Here is a 19,385-nt window from a genome sequence, read left to right on the forward strand (position 1 = left end):
AAGACAGAACATAGTAATTGAGGCCTGCTGCAAGTACAGGAATGGAAGAGCGTCATCACTGAAGACATTGTATGCAATACACAACAAATTATTACATTTGATTTCTTAATGATGTCAACCTACATTTTAGAGTCTAATTTAGTTCAATTGTGGGACTTATGTTCCAAAGGTTCAGTTGATCTTATATAACATCCACATTTCTACAGAGTCACACAAACACAATGTTCAAAAGAAATTCTAAACCTATTAGCCTAATTTGGTGTCTTTACTTGAATACACCAGAGCAAAGTCCACCTTATCATTGTTTTTTACACATAAATGATTGTTAGTCTCAATTTATCCTGACACATTCAAAGACTTAATTCTACCAGAAATCTCTCATTTGTAAATCCACAGCCCAGTCCCAGAAGATTAAATGAAGCTGCTACTCTCCTCCCTCACACTTTACTGTGCTTGAGTCAATTCTGTGTGACAGATCAGTCTTTCCACTCCCACTCCAAGCTTAACATGTTCCTTTAATTACATCTGCCAGGTCTGCAAAAAGGAAAATGTTTCCCTTCACGATAAAATCTGGGTGGTTTAAATCGCTATCTCTGTGGGTTGTAGGCTTCTTGAAAACACATTATTAACAACAATACGCTACGATCAGTGCTGGTCTGCACTTCCTTTACTGTACTTTGTGAATCACATAAAACGATCAATATTATCTGACTCCAAACCCCTTCTGTGACTGGAAAAGCAGAATGTGGATGTCAAAGGGATCAGCCGGCTTCTCAGACATGTTCTTATAGGCAACATATTGGTTCTATTGAGCTCTGAAAAGATTTAGGTCAAAGCATGAAACAGCTATGAAAAATACATTATGAGTAAATGGCTGACGGCTCTTTTCAACTGTCCTCGCCAAGGAGCAGACGTGTCCACTCCCCCGTAAACCGGTAAAACCCTCCCTCTTCTTGCCGTCACGACACAAACACACTCAGACATGCACAAATACAATATGTATCTGGTCTATGAACACATGTCATTTGTATCTAGCAGATTTCTATTCTAACAAAACAATACAGAAACATTGGATTGTAGGATAATGGGATAGTAAATACGCACAGAAATGAATACATGTATGTATCCAGGCAAAAATTGAGGAAATCAAGGACACTGTGGATAAAACAAAGCCCAACACGGTGCACAGTATGTAGGCCATGAAACACAAACCAGTGATATCATTGTGAGACAAAATGCTATTTTTTGTGTGTGATGTGCCATTGAAGCATTTGTAACCATTAGTGCCCTAACAATAGTATTGATGCTCTACAGTCTAGTATTTTAACTGTCCTTCTCTGCAGCCTTATTTTGGGGGAATCTTGTGCTGTATGACTTTGCTGAAATTCTGCTGCCAGGCACTGAGAAAAGCAGGCTGCTTAATGAACTGTACGACTAGACTGGCTGTCTCAATTCATTCTTTTTATGTGCTCTCAAGCCTGCCTTTGCAAGCTGACCAATCTCTTATCCTTGATGCATAAGACTGGCTGTCCCCGTCCAATTCAGTCCTTAATCAGCACTGAAGCATGGTCTCCAGTCAACTAAACCAGCTTGGCCAATGGGAGTTACAGATGCCTTGTCATTTATGTGTCCGTTAATTTGATTGGAGGACAATTACATCATGGTTCCCCCTGTTTTTTGGTGTTGCTGTCTATGGTCCTGAAGTCAGTTGATTCCAGGGACAAGATTGGCTCAGAAACATGGGGTAGAGGACAAAAAGGTGGCCTTTCTTTAGTACTAAATGCTGAGCCACTGACTCTGCATTTAAAATCAATAACAAACACAAAACACAGGGGAAAACTCACAAAAAAAAGATCAGGTATTTATTAAAATCCTCTAAATAACCTGCACTATAAATAGCCCTGGTATGGTAGCATTATTGCTGCAATGCCCCACATAAATCACTTTCATTCTTCTCAAGCAAAGCTAATCAACACAGCTTTTAGATGTTCCTCATTTTTTAAGTATGTAATTTTTTCTCCGTAATTTTAATTTATTTACATATTTGCTCAAAATAACCTTCAAACAAAGGGGCATAATGAGCTACCAAGCTTTTCTTGTGAAAGGTGTTGAGAAAATAGACTAAACTCAAGAAGGAAGCTCTCATCTCATCTAAGATCTTTTACCCATCCCCAGCTATCCTCTGTTAAAATAAAATCACCCCTTAAACGTTTAAATTCAATTCAAACTAAAATTGGCTATTGATGCACATTTCTAACTTTAACAGCATAACATTTTACCACTGTTGCTGAACTAATGACAAAGACCATGGCTTCAGATTTCGTTCTCTTCTGATTTAAAATAAGTTGAGTTTTAGTGTCCAGAAGAAACTGGTCTGTGACGTACAAATGACCTTCAAAGCTTTAGGTCTACCTGACAGAAAATCCCAGATGCAGCAGATGCAGCAAGTGCCTACCTGCTCTAACCTCAGTTTTATTTATGCAACACCTCTGTCTGCCAGATTCTTGTGACTTAAGTCTTGTGAAACAGATTTCCATGCTTTACTCTTTTGACCTCACACATTTATCTCTCTCTCTCTCTCTCTCTCTCTCTCTCACTCTCTCTCTCTCTCTCTCACTCTTGGGGGACAGCTAATACGGTGGCCACTGTCACCGAGACTTTTTGTCTCTCTGACAGCTCCTATACACATGCCAACCATTTACTATTTTTGAGAACTTACTACAAATAGACGCACACGTTTTAACCAAGAAGATATAGGTTAGGTATTCACTCACTGTCCCTTTATGTAGGTCTATGTGGCCTGTTATAAATTGTAGATGTACAATTGATGGACACTGGGTCTCTGTCTCACCCCAGCTGTGTCAGCCTAGCCAGAGCTCCACAAGGCCAAAACTGTTAAGAAGATGATGACAGCAATGCTGACAGGGAGATGTCAGTTTGTCAGGAACACTAGTCTGTTAGGGACATTTACCCTCACAGCACAATTTCCCTGAAGCACCCATATGCACACATATATGGATGGTAAATACCATCTATACTTGAACATCATTTAGATGCACATATGTTTTCTCCATAGTCCTCTGTAGGTGCAATGTTTTGAGAAAATAACCCACTCGTTTAGCTGGAACCGGGGCTTAGCTTCTGCTCAGCTTCTCGGCTGAGCAGAAACACTGTCTCTCATCATCCTGTGGAAGATGTGGGAGGATACTGCCAGGTACCGTTTGCTATTCTCTTTGTGTTGCCTTCCCCTATAAATGCTCAGACTTAATCATAACCCTGAATATTCACTGCAGGAAAGGCACACCAGCTATATATAGGGCGTCTGATTAAGAAAACATGAAGCATGTCGATTCAAACACAAGGGGTCCTATAATCTCCCTCATCAGGCCCTCCTGCCTACACTGGAAGAGAGCAGGAAAAGGAGACAGAGCAAAAAGTGGCTTGAGGATCAATGAATGGAAGACGGATGGACAGAGTCCAGTAAGGGAGAGCCTTTGATGTGACAGCAGCATGTCAGATTAGAGCTTCAGGATCAGCTCACATGGGGACAGCTGAATTGACAACACACCCACAGACTCAGTCAATGCCTGAGGATTGTAACATCGTACTTCCATCATATAACACATATATAACCCTACATATAGCATCATAGTACACACACACTGACTGTCTACATTCCATGCTATGAAATAAATTAGTTTGGTACACAATCGGCTTAGTGAGACCGTTGATTCAGAGATGATTTTACTTAAATCAGGCCCTACAGAAAGAACATAATATGTTCTCATAATGGGTGAAAGTGAGCAACATGGAGGTTTGACATTGCAGTTGCCTCATTCTACGCATTGATCTGACGACATATGCATGTGAAGTTATTATGTCACAGCTGAATATTTACATTACAATGCTTTTCATTATTGCAGTATATTAATATTCCCAGGGAACTAACAGAGGTTATAGTTCTGCTCAAGTAGTACAAAGCAATTTTTGTACATTAAGACAATTATTTTTCAACAAGAAATATTAGTGACAATGGTATCTTCTTTGAGGACTCTCTCATGTCTCTTACTTAAGCCAATATTAAGAAAAACACTATTCTTCAAGTGCATGATCAAGTGGCAGGATCACAGCTGCAGTAAGGGGGCCAGGGGGATGAAAGGGTTAGCAGCAAGCAAAGGAGATGGAGAGATGGGAAGGGCAGGTTCTTACTGCTGCATTGCCCTTTTAGCTGGTCATGCCAGGGAAGAAGCCTGCTAACACTGGAAATATGCTGTGCTGCAATCAAGCTGTGCTCCTCAGAAGATGAGCATGCAGAATGGTAACCGATGACATGTGACTGGTCCAACCCATCTAAACTCCAGACTAATGAGTTACAGAAATTGAATAGTGTTACAAGCTTTTTATTTGTACATATGCAGCAACTGTGCAGTATCAGCTTCACAGTACAAATATTCACTGAGATATTTTTTCAATAACAGTATTGCTTTTCTGTTTGTTTTGGCTGGCACATGAGAAGCAGTATTACGGATCAATTTTCGAAGAAAAATCAAAACAGTAGCTGCTTATGGTCATGTATTGATCTTTTGGTTGCCCAGCACTCTCTTAACATTGGGGTTTGATTATTGCTTTAGCAACAATGTTAAAGAAGAAATAATAATGCCAAATTTGTAATCACTCTGCATAACCACTTTGCTCTCATGCAGAATATTACCATGGAAATGAAAAGCCAATGAACATGAACTCACATTGTGTAATGTTTACATGTTCAAAGTTGACATACTCAAGACTACATAGGACACAAGTGTAAAGGGGAAAGATTCACCACTGAAGTAGCCAGATAAACACTATCTCATCTTACAGTGGGGGTTCCAAGTGCTGGGCTCAGCCCTTTCTGTCACCATAGAAACAACTAAATACACAACGAGCACTGTCATCAGCTTCTCTTCACTACACTCAATTCAGTGTGATGACACATTTAAGGCACTCATTTGTCCATCAGAGTGTAATATGTTCTCAAGGGTGTGTTCTCAAAAAGGATGCAGGGCAGTGAGTGAGCATATGGTTGATGATTATGAAAGAAAAAATATAGACTTAACCTTCCGTTTCAGTAATGCAATATTGTCTGCAAATTATGTCAATCAATTGACTGAACACTGATGGGTTTTTTGTACACTCAAATTGAGAAATTAGTGGCACCATTTTTGCCAACTTTACAGAGCAAAAGACATGGGAGATGTACATTATGTTTTTCTTTGATAGTATAATCATTTTGCCTAATGTGTCATCTCAGGTTCATCTGAGATGCTATGCAGACCAGCATATGCAATCATTTCCATGTCGCTTCAGCCTGTATTATGTGTACAAAATAAATGTATGTCATTATTAACGATTTTTAGCTTTTTGCATCTATTTTTTTTTTTTTTTTTACGGGGGTGGCCTTTTCAGTGTGGTCAAGTGGTACACTACGTTTGATGCATGACAATCCGTGAACTAAGCGCGTGACAGCTATAACCCAGAAGAAACATAGCATTAATAGGCTAACACCAATTTCAGACAACATAAATTGAACAGTAATAATAGATCATTCAATGAGGTTTACCTGCTCTGTGCGCCTCACTGATACGAGCCTCCGTGATGATGCTTGGGTCACTTTGAGATCTACCCCTCTGCAACACACAATCCTCATCCGATGTAGCCATGTAGATATAATACAATTATTTCTAAATGAAATATTGATAACGTTTCCAGCGTCAGCCAAGGTTACGTGTATCCAGTAGTAGTACAGATTGAATTAGGTTGGACTGCTGCAGCTCATGGTACCCAAGAGGGAATGCTCGGGAAAACCCATTGGAAGTGCGCGCTCCTCTCTGCATTGGTGGTGTGCATTCAAAAGCGCGCTCACGAATTGTGTCGATGTATTGCGGACAGCTGCTTCATATTTAGCAATAGAAGCCCTTATAAGGTTGTTGGATGGCTCTATGTCGCCCGTGACTGTTGTTTTGTATTCCTACACATTTCTAATTTTTCAATCAAGACATGTTCTTTGTTCACTGATGATGCGTCAAACCACAAGGTTGATGGGGATTTGCTTTATCAGTTCCCGACCCAGTACAAAATGTTAATGACAAACATCCTTCTGCTATTTCATTTAAACCATTTTTGCCAATTAACCATTGAAGTAGTGATTGTCTTTCCAAGCACATTCAACTCACACTCCCAAACAGAAGGTGGCAATGATGCACCCCTTAGTTGAAATCTGACATAATTTCAACAATCAGAAGACATCAGAAGAAGTTCGAAAAGAACTTCACTGACTATAAACATGACTACGGACACAGAAAGCAAAGATTCAAAAAGTGATACAATTGCGACTAATATTGAAAATAGTATGATTGTTTCTGATGATGACAAAGTAACGCAAGATCTCAGAAGTGTGTTGGTCACTAGCGTTTTAAATTTGGAAAAGCTTGACACAGACCTTTACAGGTGCGTAAATAGCTAGCCAGCTAGGCTACCCACCTGTCGAGACTTCAGTAATAATACAGTAAGACCAAAGAGTAAAGAAGTCTTCTTCTTTCACTAATAGTAGGTCGCTAGAGCCAGAGCCATTTCTCTCTATGGCTCTGGCTAGAGCTAGCTTATTGACGTAGGTAGCTAGTATAGCTGCCCAAAACCCTACATGCATTTCAGTAGTCTTTGTTCAGTTTACAACCTTGATACCATGTGGAAATATACTGTGCGCATTTTTTGCTGTTAAATTCACTAGCTAGCTAACACTAGAGACACAATTAAGATCAGCAGATGAAATTCAAGGCATAACACCACTACACATCTTTACAGTAACAGGGTAGTTAAAGAAATTCATTCTGATACACTAAGTGTATCATATAAAAATGTAATTAAGTCTAACAATAACAATATACATGTGGGTATTATCTGCAGAGGAAAGCACCATTGGGTACCCCGCACCCTTCGTCTATTTGGGGGACAGATTATTGGTCAAGCCCTTGTGGCAGCTGCTGAATCTGTCAGTGAAAATGTCTTTGCACATTCCCTTCACTGCTACTTTGTACGAGCAGGTGAGGTTTCACCCTTACTTGATTACAGCTCATTTGAGCTCCCAATAATCATAAAGCAATTAGTAACACGGATCTGTAATTGTTTTGTGATTTTGTAGGAGACCCTAAGATTCCGGTGTTGTACCAGGTAGAACGTACACGAGATGGTCGAAGTTTCTCTGTGCGATCTGTGAAGGCAATCCAGCATGGGAAACCTATTTTGATCTGCCAGGCCTCCTTTCACATGCAACAGCCTAGTCCCGTAGAACACCAGTTTACCATGCCCACCGTTCCCCAGCCTGAAGAGTTGCTCACAATGGAGGAACTCATTCAGCATTACCTCAGGTAATGTATCATACTATTCACAAAGCCAGAGCTTTTCTTTTTTTAATGATTTGACAAAAAATAAAAGAGCTGAATGGTACTTTACAGTAATCCAGACCTGGCTGAGAATGCAAAACAAGGACTCAACAAACTATTGGCTGATGAGGTCCCAATTGAAATAAAACCTGTCAACCCACCAGACTTGTACCGACGTTTAGCCATGGAACCAAAGAAGCTGTTCTGGGTGCGGGCACGAGGACATATTGGTAAAATGGAGTTGGTGTTTGTGTGCGCTGTGCTGTGCATCCTAAATGTAATATGAGATGATGTCACCAAGCATCATGCAAGGGGAAACTGTGAAGGAGGTTTGGCTGACTTAATGAACACTGGACTCATATTGTTCTTATTTTTCTCTAGGTAAAGGCAACATGAAGCTGCACTGCTGTGTTGCTGCATATGTATCAGACTACTCTTTTCTGGGCACCGCACTGATGCCTTACCCACAACACAAGGCCCAGTTCTCTGCCTCTCTGGACCATGCCATGTGGTTCCATAGCACCTTCCGGGCAGATGAGTGGATGTTGTATGAGTGTGAGAGTCCATGGGCAGGTGGGTTTACAGTATGTTTACGTCAAGATCTGTCCATTGCTAAACTTTTCTTTCACAGATTGTCCTATAATAGAATGTTTTATCCTACAGGGGGCAGCAGAGGACTAGTTCAGGGACGTCTGTGGAGGAGAGATGGGGTGTTGGCTGCCTCCTGTGCACAGGAAGGGGTTCTACGAGTAAAATCAGCTCCACAGAGTCAACTCTGAGTTTTTAAGACAAGAACATTTTAATTGTAGATAATATTTATGCATTTCAGCTTGATAAAGTGATGTAATTTATAATAATGTAATAATTATAGTTTTGAGGACTAATTTTGACTGTGCTCGTAGTCACGCCAGTGGTAGCTGATGTATCATTCATGAGATTATGTAATTGGGTATATTGTAAGAGCTCTTCCATGCAAAATCCAGTAATCTTCAGACAAACACTGGTCCAAACGCTGGTCCTTATGTTATGTTGTCATTCTATTGTGTCTGAATTCTAATCCAGTAGGATTATCAATAAATAAAGAATTTATATTGAGGTTCTTCTAATACTCTTCAGTAAATGACAAAGTCCTTAGCAGTTAGGGCAGCACCAGAGAATGTCTAATATAGAGAGAACTGCCACTCTCGGGAAACTTCCGGGTTCTGAACTGGTTGAAGTTCCATGTGAGGGCGCTAACGAGCGAGTGCAGAATGAATGGAGGTCTATGGAGCGGTACCCCTCAAAATCCACTTTTCTCAGGATGTAATTTTTGTCTAGTTATTTGAATTCTGAATTCGAAAGGGGAGGCAAAAATAATACACACTGCTGGCTTTTAGATTGTTTTAAAGTTGCCTTTCTGTTCTAAAAAGCTTTTGAAAATGTCATTGACGTCATACACATCGTACGGCCAGAGCTACTGCTTTACGGCAAGCTCTGGTCACTTACTTTTTTCTCTCAGGGCATCGACAACACAGCTGACAGGTTAGGCTCTCCCTGTCAATACACATGCTAGAAAGAGTTTTGGCTTGCTAATGTTGTTGCTAATGTTGCTAATGCTCTGACATTCTGATTCCGCTTCGGATGCCATCAAGCGGGAGCTCTGGTCGTATCAGTCCTTCACTAACCAATCAGCATTCATTAGCAGAATGCTAGCGTTTTATGGGCAACAACGACTCACCCTGTAACAAATCAAAAGGACATAAGTAATCGTTCATTCAACTTTCGACCTATAATCCATGTTGAACATGCAAAAACTACAATCAAATCGGAGATTTCTCAACGACAATCAGGCGAAAGAGACAAATTTAGCCGTTTAGCTCCATAGACTCTCATTCAACATGCACTCGCTCGCGATCACCCCTAGTGGAACTTTGGTGGAACTGCAGCCAAATTCGGTACAATGGGGCTTAATAGGGAGTGGCAAGGCTCTCCTTAAACAGGCTCTGGCAGCACCGTGATTATAATGAAATATACTGCCTAATACATTTTCCACAAACGTCGTGATTTGAGGTGTTTCAAGTTCTTTATTTGTGTAAAATACATTGGACTAATAATTGTGGTCGATGTGTCCTTACTTGTACGTATTATAAATCTTTCAAATGTGTAGGCTAAACAACGGCGTAGAGTCTGTATTCGTACAAGACAGTTTCTACCGTTGCTATGGGAGAGAAATGTATACCCACAATGCACCCCAATGTGCTAGTGAACAGAAGCTAAGAATCTTCAGAGGTAATGTAGTTTAGTTAGCTAGCGCATTTTAAGCAAAACTAATGTATAACAATATCTGATAGTCTAAGAAAATCTCAATTTTAACGCAACACAACTGAGCCATATATTGTCCATGTTGCATCAAGTAGCATTAATTGTGTAGGCCAAATGTGCGCTGGCTAGCTATACTTTCTAGTTAGCCTAGCTAGTCTACTTAGCGTTATACAGTACATCACTCAGTAGTAGTAGCTATAGATAACCACGTAAAGTTAACCGACAACATAGGATTGTGCTGCTGTACAGTTATAGCCTTGTCTGTTTTCCAGGTTTAAATGTGGTAAAACAAATAAAGCGTAAATGGACAGTGAGCAGCGCAACAGTGTTGTTTTCAATGCATCCAAGAGAGAGTTGTTCACCATCAACAATGGATACAAGTCAGTGCAGAAGCGTCTGAGGGCGCAGTGGAAGATTCATAGGTAGGCACCATGTCCCTATTATATTGTTACTCTGGTGTGCTGCTGTTAAATCCGTTAAGCATTTCCCCTTTTATCATGTTAAGTATAAAGGAGGAGTTGTCTTTGGAGAAATTAAATGGTGTGAAGTTGTGGATCACGGCAGGACCAAGGGAAAAGTTCACAGCTTCCGAGGTAGGCTACCTGTTCCACTTAAACCATCAGTACAGTTATGTTTTCTCGTATGAGACACTGTATATCGATATAATTTCAGTTGGAGGTTCTTAAGCAATTCTTGGATGGAGGAGGAAATGTTCTTGTGATGCTTGGTGAAGGGGGGGAGATGAAGTATGACACTAATATTAACTTCCTGCTCGAAGAATTCGGGATACTGGTCAACAATGGTACGTATAGTATACTGGATAAAGTTAAACTGTTATTTATCCTAATAATCACCTCTTAATATTGTTTTTATTGAGGGTTGTAACAGCTGTATAATTTAATATTTCCTTTATAAATAATGCAGATGCTGTGGTAAGAAATGTATATTACAAGTATTTCCACCCAAAAGAAGCACTTGTGTCCAATGGTGTGCTTAACAGGTTAGTTACAACTAGCTATTGTTAATCTAGATGAAATACTAGGTTGTGTAACCAGTCACTTACAAAATATGGATGGATGTTTTCAGCCTTTCTGTAACTATGTTTTCTTTAGAGAGATCAGTCGGGCTGCAGGCAAAGTGGTAACTGGAGTCATTGATGATGAAAGTGCTGGCAACAATGCACAGTAAGTTCCCCTCCTATATATGATCATGCTCAAGTTTCTGTTCTGTTTGGGTTCAACTAATTCTACCCATTACACCCTTATAATAGTACTTGTGTCCTTGTACAGGGCTCTGACTTTTGTGTACCCATACGGCGCTACCCTGGCTGTGATGAAGCCTGCTGTTGCTGTTCTATCCACAGGCTCTGTGTGCTTTCCTCTCAACAGGCCTGTCCTGGCCTTCCATCAAGTCAAAGTGAGGACACAATCCAATTTGTCTTTCACTTCTGAACAGTAAGACTATAGTATACATTATTGTACATTAAAATTAAAATGTTTCTTTCATTATGAAGGAGGCGGGCAAGTTGGCAGTGCTGGGGTCCTGCCACATGTTCAGTGACCAGTACCTGGATAAGGAGGAGAACAGTAAAATAATGGTTAGTGCTGGTTAAGAAACATAGGAGTGCACACTTATAGATATAAAACTGGGATCCTTTTGAGGCTGATAAAACCTGAAATGTATCTGCTTTGCTCTATGCAAGTCTTTAGTATTATTTTTAATTCACAATGCTTTTTGCATCATGCAGGATGTGGTGTTCCAGTGGCTCATGACTGACAACATTCAACTGAACCAGATAGATGCAGAGGACCCTGAGGTACGCAGGCACACATTTGGAACGGCAGTTTTAGTATTTCCATTTCAATTAAACAGACCCTACTGTGGTTTGTCTAGATTACAGATTACACCATGCTACCAGACACTGGCTGCCTGTCAGAGAGACTCAGAGTGTGCTTGCAAGAGGGAGATGAAAACCCCAGAGACTTCACCTCCCTTTTCGATATGTCACTGCTCCAGTTATCCACAAACACTTTGCCCCAAGTAATTGGGTGAGAGACATTCACATACCACTTTGTGAATAAACCCAGTTTCATTCCATGTTTTCGAGAACAAACTACCAGTTGCAGACATGTTCTTGTGTGCTTCTCATCCCTGCAGTGCTTATAAGCAGCTGAATGTGAAACACGAGCCACTCCAGTTAATTCAGCCTCAGTTTGAGACTCCTCTTCCCCAGCTGCAGCCTGCTGTAAGTTCTACCTCTGCCTCCTAAGCTTAATTCCTAAATGAAAAAAGCCTGGGAGTAAATGTAAAAACAGTGTAAGTATCAGTGGTGTCATAAACAGGATGCATGTCTTTTTCAAATGCTGTCCAAACTGTCTCTTTTGCGAGATAGTCTGTTTACTGCCTAATTTGTTTGTGCAAGTATTCATCTCTCTACACTTCTTAAGTGATTTTAGATGTTCTTCAAACACTTGTAAGACTTGTTGATCTTTGTGTGCACATATTGGTTTCATTGAGCAGGTTTTCCCACCTGCATTCAGAGACCTTCCACCTCCAATGCTCGACTTGTTTGACCTTGACGAAACATTCTCCTCTGAGAAAGTGCGTTTGGCACAGCTCTCAAATAAATGTAAGTGTTTGACTGTCTTCCATCACATCCCATTTCTATAACGTGTTGTATTTGTCACAACACTTGATACAAACTAGCTATGTTAATAGACGATGTGTAATGTTCCCTTAGGCACAGATGATGACCTAGAGTTCTATGTGCGAAAATGTGGAGACATCCTGGGTGTGACTGCAAAGTTGGACAAAGAGCAGAGAGATGCCAAACATATTTTGGAGCACATCTTTTTCCAGGTTGTGGAGTTCAAGAAACTCAATCAGGCAAGTTAAACCAACGAAACAAAACTTAATGGTTGGTTTTACCAAGTTTAATTGTTTTAAAAATGGTTGTCCTTTCTTTACAGGAACATGATATTGACACAACAGAAACAAGATTCTCCCCATATTGATTGGCCACTTCAAGTCAGTGCGTTTTGTACAATGTATTTATTTCTAGATTTGTATTTACATCATTCCATTGAACTCGTTATATGAGAGTTGTGTTTGCAATCAATTTGTGTTTAAGACTACCATCTTATAAAAGGCCTTTCACATCTTTGTAAAGTATGTCATCATTACAGAAATGTACACATTTGTAATAAAAGTGATTATCTAATGAAAATATTCCAGACACATTATTTTCACAGTAAAAAAACTTTATTTGTCAAGTTAATTAAATGTTTATAAAATACAGTTCAGAGTGGCGGTCTTCTGGCTTGTCCCATGTCTGCAAAAGTTAAATAAAAACTTATATTGAAAGCCAATGGCAAAGCCCCAAAAGGGAGATATAAAAAGGGTACTATAGACAACTCAATTTGAGAACCATACCTTAGTTATTCCTGCAGTCACATGTCCGTTTTGTCTTTATTATCCACACAAGCAGGGCTGGAGGTTTGTTTCTGCCAACATTCCTCAGCTACTGGTGCAGACCCACATGATGTCTGGCTGGAACCCACAGAGTCCTCGCTCCATGACTTCTGATACTCATCTGTGCCATTAATGTGCTGTGATGTGCCAGACCATATCAGGGAGGGAAGTTCAGCGAGAGAGGTGGAAGCAGAGCCAGATATATATTTGGGACTCCAGGTGGATTCCAGTGTGCTAGACCCCAAGGTGAGTTGAGGGTTGTTGATGTCTGTTTTGATAAAAGAAAACTCCCAGGATACATTTGAAGCTGTGGAGCCAACACACAATTTGTCAGGTGAACTTGTTTTTTGGAGGAACATACAGGGAGTAGAGGACTGTGCAGGTATAGTTATCGGGGTTCGGGTTTCCTCCATCGACATTGTGTTCGTGTTGGATGCCTGAGAAGGTGACATAGTATTGAATGGATCACGGATGGTAGTTAATGAGGGTTTGGTCTCAGAGTATTCACACACGATTTCATGGGAAGGTATGGATACTGAACCCTCCAGTGATAGATCATACACAGATGAACTTTGATTAACACAGAAACCTCGGTCAAGTTCTGATGGCGATGCCAACTGAAAGCTGGATATATCTGTGAAATTAAAAATCAAACATTAAAACCCCATCATCGTGTAGTTTCGTAGTTGCTACAGAGGAAATTCATTTGAGTTTCTTACCAGCACTGACTAACTCCCTGTCCATATTTTCTGTGATTAGTTATTTCAATTAACACAGCTGATTTATGGAGCTTGCTAATGATCACACCTGTCAATAGGCGGCGTTGCCAATTAAATTACTCCTGATGTGACGCATGGTTGAAGAGGAGCATATTTGCGGAATGGAATTTAGCGAGGCGGGAGGGCATGAGACGGGAGGCTGTAGGCTGCAGCCATACACTCTTGAGGCTGCCACTGCTTACGCACTCTTACGTCATCACGGGACTCACTGCGAGACTGTGAGAAGAGAAGCGCGCGAGATAGAAACTTGAGCGGGGACTCTTAACAACAACGCAAGCTCCAGTCCAGATAGACAGAAGCTGGTTTGTACTTTGTAGCATCTTAAACGCATGCATGTTTTTTTTTATACAACCAGTCAGATAACAAACGTACTATTGGCGGTTTTGTTGTATTGAAGTTACATGCCAGGGGAAATATTTGTCTGACTAATTTAGTATTCAACTAGCTAGATTGCAAACGATATCATCATCGTCTCTTCCAGGTAAAACTGTATCACAGACTAGGGAGGGAAATGTCTTGGTGGTCGCGCGGGTAAGTTGATAGTCATGCCTTACGCTCTTTATTTCGCATCAACTAATTTGATTGTATTTATACAGTGGTTGGTGTCTAGATATTATGTTTAGTGTCTGCTGGCAGCAATCATTTAACTCGACTATTGGCTGGTTAGCTTGCTGGCTACATGTCTCAAGACTGCCGCCTTTTTAGCAAAGCTGTTGACTTGTAAAACTCAACTAGATGGCTTCTAATGTTGAATTTAATATTATTTTAGAAACATAGCAAGCTTAGTTCCATGTGCATATTGTCTGCAAAGCTAGCAAAATAATATAACTATTTAATAATAAGCCCACTTTGCATGGTTAGCCGGTTGAATAGCTCTAAACTGGCTAATACTAGCTCAACTTGAATGTAGTGACAAGCCCTAGCTTACTCGTCCAAATCCAGTTTTTCGTGCAGTCTAGGCAATCTAATGATGTGCTATAATTGTACATTGCTGTATCATACACACAGCTACAACATTGAATTGCCTAAAATGCAAATACAACTTAAGCCAAGTACTTTCCAAGTATTTTTCTTGTGATTGTTAATAAGTCATGTATGTATTTAGCAGCCTCTTTATCTAAAGCTACATATGGAGGGGGAATTGAATCTGCGTCTTGTTCTGCACTCGTGCTCTCCACTTAACCCGTTCATCTTCTCTGAACAGAGATGATGGGGAGGAAGCTATGTGTCAGGATACAGACTCTGATGTGGCAGAACAGAGAGACTATGGGAAAGTGAAGGTGAAATGGACACAGGAGGAGGTGAGTTTCAATAATATTTGCAATAGTTATTAGTTGTCCACGATCCACTAGCCAAACATTAAAATGTCTCTTGTGTTTTGCTCAGGATGATAATCTGAAAGCTTTAGTTCAAAGCCGGGGTCCAAATGACTGGAAATATATAGCCAGCTTTTTACCGGTGAGTTCCTCTAGTCCTTCTCTGCAATATCTTTTCAAAATTAAATTGCAACTGTTTTTTGTTAAAAAGCATATGTACTCCTTCTCAGAATCGCACAGAACATCAGTGTCAGCTCCGCTGGTTCAAAGTTCTGGATCCAGATCTGGTCAAAGGGCCTTGGACCAAAGAAGAAGATGACAAGGTGCTTTCCATTTGACCCATCATTTGTGCTAGCATCTATCTAGTCAGTTTTCCCAGTTATCCAGATGCATTGATAAACCTTCTGAATACTTCCACACAGGTCATCGAACTAGTGAACATGTATGGGAACAAGCAGTGGGCTATAGTGGCCAAACATCTTAAGGGCAGGCTAGGGAAACAGTGCAGAGAGCGCTGGCACAACCACCTCAACCCTGACGTGAAGAAGTCCTCTTGGACAGCCGAGGAAGACCTCATCATCTACAAGGCCCACTGCACACTGGGGAACCGCTGGGCTGAGATAGCCAAGCTGCTTCCAGGAAGGTAGATGCTTTAACTGGTGCTGGAGTATCACTCAAAATATGTTATCTTTGTTGTTGGTGCGATTAGAATGGGGCTTTGGGTTACAACATGTATATATTTGATGAATATACTCTGGTCCTATTGTTCCAACCCCAGACATATGACTTAGTCAGCTGTAATGTGAAAACTGAACACATATCTCTACAGAACCGATAATGCTGTGAAGAACCACTGGAACTCTACCATCAAGCGCAAAGTGGAGATGGGCTTCTATTCTGGGGTTGTGTGTCATCCTAAGGAACATGAAGAGTTCATTGCTTGTACCAGTAAAGACATACAGGTACGTTGATATTGCATGCATGTTGTCCTCACCAAAGACCACTGACAATTGTTGTCAAGTTTTTAATGCAAGCTATATACAGATGGATCACAGCAGTGACGGCTGCATGATGGACAGGGACTCGGGTCAAGAAACGACACTGCAGGTGAGAAGGCAGTCAGTGTGGACATAGTTGGAGTGTAACGTCTCCTGTTTGGCATTAAGTGTTATGTGATGGGCATTTGGGTCCAACATTTCAGCAAGGGCCTTACGTTTGTTGACCTGTACATTTCCAAATTGATTTGTTTTTCTCACGTCCAACAGGAGATTTCTGACTCAGCTGCTGTAACAGATTTGCCAAGAGAAGCAGGTTCCCTCAGGATTTTTTCTCCCCAGCAGTCAAAGGATGGAGGTGGCCCCAAAAGTGACTCTGATTCCACGGGAGAGATGAATACCACCTGGGTGGTGGATAGTTCAGGCTTCCTCTCTCCTACAGGCCCTGCCTTAAAGGAGGTCATGGATATGCTGGATGGGGTAAGAACTCTGAATACGATCATTCTTCAGCCTATAGGAAAGGCAATTGAATGTCATTTTAATTTGCATGTGGTACTTTCATACACGTGTTTGCAGACCCTCCATGATATTAAATACTCGATGTTTTCTGTTTCTCGTCAGGACCCGGATGTGTGGTGTAACCTGGCAGCCTTTGATCTCGCTGAGGAGAGTCAGAGCCCAGAGAGACACCAGTTCCGTTTGGAAGGTAGTGCACTTCAAGAGTTAAGTAAGGGAAATCGTGGAGAACTGATTCCTATCTCGCCTGGTGGTGTGACACCCCCCTCCATACTGACCCGCCGAAGTCGCCGTCGCATTGCCCTATCTCCTGACTCCACTAACTCCATGACCCCCAAAAACACACCGGTCAAGATCCTTCCCTTCTCTCCCTCACAGGTAACAGTTCTTAAAATACACTATAGAAGACAGTGAATTTTATTTTCTTCATTATCTAAAGACTGTGCATTTTTTAGTTCTTCAACATGTGGACCAAGCAAGACACCTTTGACCTGGAGAATCCGTCACTCACGTCCACACCAGTATGCAGTCAGAAGGCCACGGTTACTACACCATTGCACCGTGACAAGACTCCACTTACCCAGAAAGAGAACTCTGTGTACGTGTTCTCATTTGACCCATTAGTCCTCAAATTCCTCTTTATTATAGGGAACAAACTGTTTTCCTATTATTTCTTCTAATAATTTTATATAATAATATATTTTTGTACCAGGTTTGTCACACCGAACCATAAGTCTGATCTATACACTACTCCTCGAACTCCAACACCATTCAAAAATGCCATGGAAAAGTATGGTCCCTTGCAACCTTTGGTAGGTCCCTCTATACCATTGCCAGGATATCTGGAGGGTCAGAACATTTGACTGTGATATGTACACCTTCCTTCTGATGGTGTTTTTCTTTCTAATCGTGTCCCTAGCCCCAGACTCCTAATTTAGAAGAGGATTTGAAGGAGGTCCTTCTCAGAGAGGCTGGCATTACACTGACTGTGGTGGGTGACACACCCCCTGAGCAGAGACGGAAACAGGTGGTGAGTGACAACAGAAGCAAGTCCCCATCAAAATCAGGAGCATTATTTCTTTGCTTCGGATTGCAATTTAGGAAAAGATCACGGGCAACACAAATAACTTAACTTTTAGGTAATTCAATGTGATTGCTGTAACGCAGTTTCTCATATTTAGCATCGACCTCCAATGAAGAAAGTGCGCAAATCACTTGCCCTTGATGTCATTGGCTGCAATGAGACTCTCCCTGCCAGACACAAGTCCATACTGTTTGAGGCTAAACCCTGTGTTAAGGTACATAACGCACATTACACAAGTACTGTAATGCTACTAGTACTAGTATTTGTTATGCATGTTGATTTTGTGTCTCTTTTGTTGTTTTTCCAGGCAGAGTCCCTCTCTGACTCTCTAAACTCGTCATCGTTCTGCAGTAAGCGAGAGGAGAACGTGTTGGACCAGGGCTTCATTGTGGATCCCTCTGAGAGCAGCATGCATCCCAGTCCAGCTCCGCCAACCCCAGTAAGCATCAAGAGCCAATAAAGTGCCTTCTGCATTCGGATAGACATTTAGTATGTGGGATTTCATTATGATGCGTTCTTTTTTTTTTTTTCTCTCTCAGATGTCTCAGGCGTGGGAAGCTGTTGTGTGTGGACGGACTAAAGACCAGATTATAATGACAGAGAAAGCAAGACGCTACCTTAGCTCACTAAAGTCCCATGCACCCAACAGAGCCCTCATCTTATCCTGAGCCGATGGTCACTACTCTACACTACTGTGATGTTTCTGTTGTCTTAGAATGTGTTATAATCTTCACTTTAAAAAAAAAGTTTTAACATTTTGGATTTGTTAGAAAAAAAGTTCAAGAATGTATATAAATGTAGTACAACAGATGCTCAGCTGTGCTTCTGAATGTCTCAAAATTAGGCAACCTTCCCCTGATATTTAGATACCCTGATATTTAGAACAAAGTGGTTATAGTCAAAATGCGAATGTAAGACTTTTCACTCTGTTAACATTTGGAAAGGAAATTGAGGGCCATAAGAATAAGTCAACTATTGCTTACGTAGTTGTGCAAGTCTAGCTTTTCTTATAAAATGTGTTATTCGTTAAAACTTGATAATATTGTAACAGTTTATGTAGTACCACATGATTTAACTACCTGTTAAACTGATAATGAATGGGACTGAAAAGATAGGGGTTCTCCAATTCTCATCCTTTTCTATCACAAAACTTATAGTGCACATATGTTTTTTCACTCCTACAAATTATAGATTTAAGATACATTTTGAAATGATCTATGTATAGCAAGAACAGAATTAGTGACTGCTGGTCATATTTGTATAGTGTGATGTATATAATAATTATGGAGGGTCTGTCTATCAAAACTTAAATATCTAAGTTTTTTTTTATTCATGATTGATAAAATGTACAAAAATAAATAATTGTTCTCCATCCTTGCAAGGGTAAGTTATATGAATTCAAAGGACACATTACTGTACATGCATGATGCACATGTATTAAACAAATAACTTATTGTTTAGTGTAATTTTGTAGTTTCTTTGTTTCGTCAAACAGCTATCTGGAA

The 19,385-nt window shown here is 40.6% G+C and overlaps 3 protein-coding genes across 4 annotated transcripts; all 3 read left to right on the top strand.

Moving 5' to 3' along the window:
• The first annotated feature begins 6,295 nt into the window (after positions 1-6,295).
• acot8 (acyl-CoA thioesterase 8) lies at positions 6,296-8,513 on the top strand. The gene is made up of 6 exons (XM_084705413.1): positions 6,296-6,486; positions 6,943-7,079; positions 7,178-7,403; positions 7,491-7,648; positions 7,800-7,991; positions 8,082-8,513. The coding sequence occupies exons 1-6, from the start codon at positions 6,323-6,325 to the stop codon at positions 8,195-8,197; spliced, it is 993 nt and encodes a 330-aa protein (XP_084561539.1). The 5' UTR covers positions 6,296-6,322; the 3' UTR covers positions 8,198-8,513.
• Positions 8,514-9,337: 824 nt separating this feature from the next.
• Positions 9,338-12,957, top strand: ift52 (intraflagellar transport 52 homolog (Chlamydomonas)). Its single transcript, XM_084705604.1, has 15 exons — positions 9,338-9,467; positions 9,565-9,686; positions 9,992-10,141; positions 10,225-10,312; positions 10,392-10,521; positions 10,644-10,719; positions 10,832-10,903; positions 11,009-11,135; positions 11,233-11,316; positions 11,467-11,535; positions 11,613-11,767; positions 11,877-11,964; positions 12,240-12,348; positions 12,460-12,605; positions 12,689-12,957. The coding sequence occupies exons 3-15, from the start codon at positions 10,023-10,025 to the stop codon at positions 12,731-12,733; spliced, it is 1,308 nt and encodes a 435-aa protein (XP_084561730.1). The 5' UTR covers positions 9,338-9,467; positions 9,565-9,686; positions 9,992-10,022; the 3' UTR covers positions 12,734-12,957.
• A 1,043-nt stretch (positions 12,958-14,000) lies between these two features.
• mybl2b (MYB proto-oncogene like 2b) lies at positions 14,001-19,322 on the top strand. 2 transcript variants are annotated; one of them, XM_084705602.1, is made up of 16 exons: positions 14,001-14,271; positions 14,451-14,500; positions 15,174-15,270; positions 15,356-15,427; positions 15,516-15,608; positions 15,708-15,928; positions 16,115-16,247; positions 16,330-16,392; positions 16,551-16,760; positions 16,902-17,174; positions 17,252-17,394; positions 17,509-17,608; positions 17,716-17,826; positions 17,978-18,094; positions 18,188-18,319; positions 18,420-19,322. In XM_084705602.1, the coding sequence occupies exons 2-16, from the start codon at positions 14,481-14,483 to the stop codon at positions 18,546-18,548; spliced, it is 1,914 nt and encodes a 637-aa protein (XP_084561728.1). In that variant the 5' UTR covers positions 14,001-14,271; positions 14,451-14,480; the 3' UTR covers positions 18,549-19,322. The 2 variants fall into 2 exon arrangements, with proteins under 2 accessions (XP_084561728.1, XP_084561729.1); XM_084705603.1 differs by lacking the exon at positions 14,001-14,271 and having other exon boundaries at positions 14,278-14,500.
• The last annotated feature ends 63 nt before the right edge of the window (positions 19,323-19,385 follow it).

This window comes from Hypomesus nipponensis, chromosome 9 (genome assembly GCF_054491055.1).
Source record: "Hypomesus nipponensis isolate SF chromosome 9, ASM5449105v1, whole genome shotgun sequence".
Classification (NCBI taxonomy): Eukaryota; Metazoa; Chordata; class Actinopteri; order Osmeriformes; family Osmeridae; genus Hypomesus; species Hypomesus nipponensis.

Bases quoted from the DNA above. Each gene is read 5' to 3' on its own strand.
- acot8 (XM_084705413.1), top strand. From the start codon at position 6,323: ATGACTACGGACACAGAAAGCAAAGATTCAAAAAGTGATACAATTGCG. The intron at 6,487-6,942 runs GTGCGTAAATAG...TATTATCTGCAG, and splicing joins CTTGACACAGACCTTTACAG to AGGAAAGCACCATTGGGTAC. The intron at 7,404-7,490 runs GTAATGTATCAT...GGTACTTTACAG, and splicing joins CTCATTCAGCATTACCTCAG to TAATCCAGACCTGGCTGAGA.
- ift52 (XM_084705604.1), top strand. From the start codon at position 10,023: ATGGACAGTGAGCAGCGCAACAGTGTTGTTTTCAATGCATCCAAGAGA. The intron at 10,720-10,831 runs GTTAGTTACAAC...TGTTTTCTTTAG, and splicing joins TCCAATGGTGTGCTTAACAG to AGAGATCAGTCGGGCTGCAG. The intron at 10,904-11,008 runs GTAAGTTCCCCT...GTCCTTGTACAG, and splicing joins AGTGCTGGCAACAATGCACA to GGCTCTGACTTTTGTGTACC.
- mybl2b (XM_084705602.1), top strand. From the start codon at position 14,481: ATGTCTTGGTGGTCGCGCGG. The intron at 15,609-15,707 runs GTGCTTTCCATT...ACTTCCACACAG, and splicing joins CCAAAGAAGAAGATGACAAG to GTCATCGAACTAGTGAACAT. The intron at 15,929-16,114 runs GTAGATGCTTTA...ATATCTCTACAG, and splicing joins GCCAAGCTGCTTCCAGGAAG to AACCGATAATGCTGTGAAGA.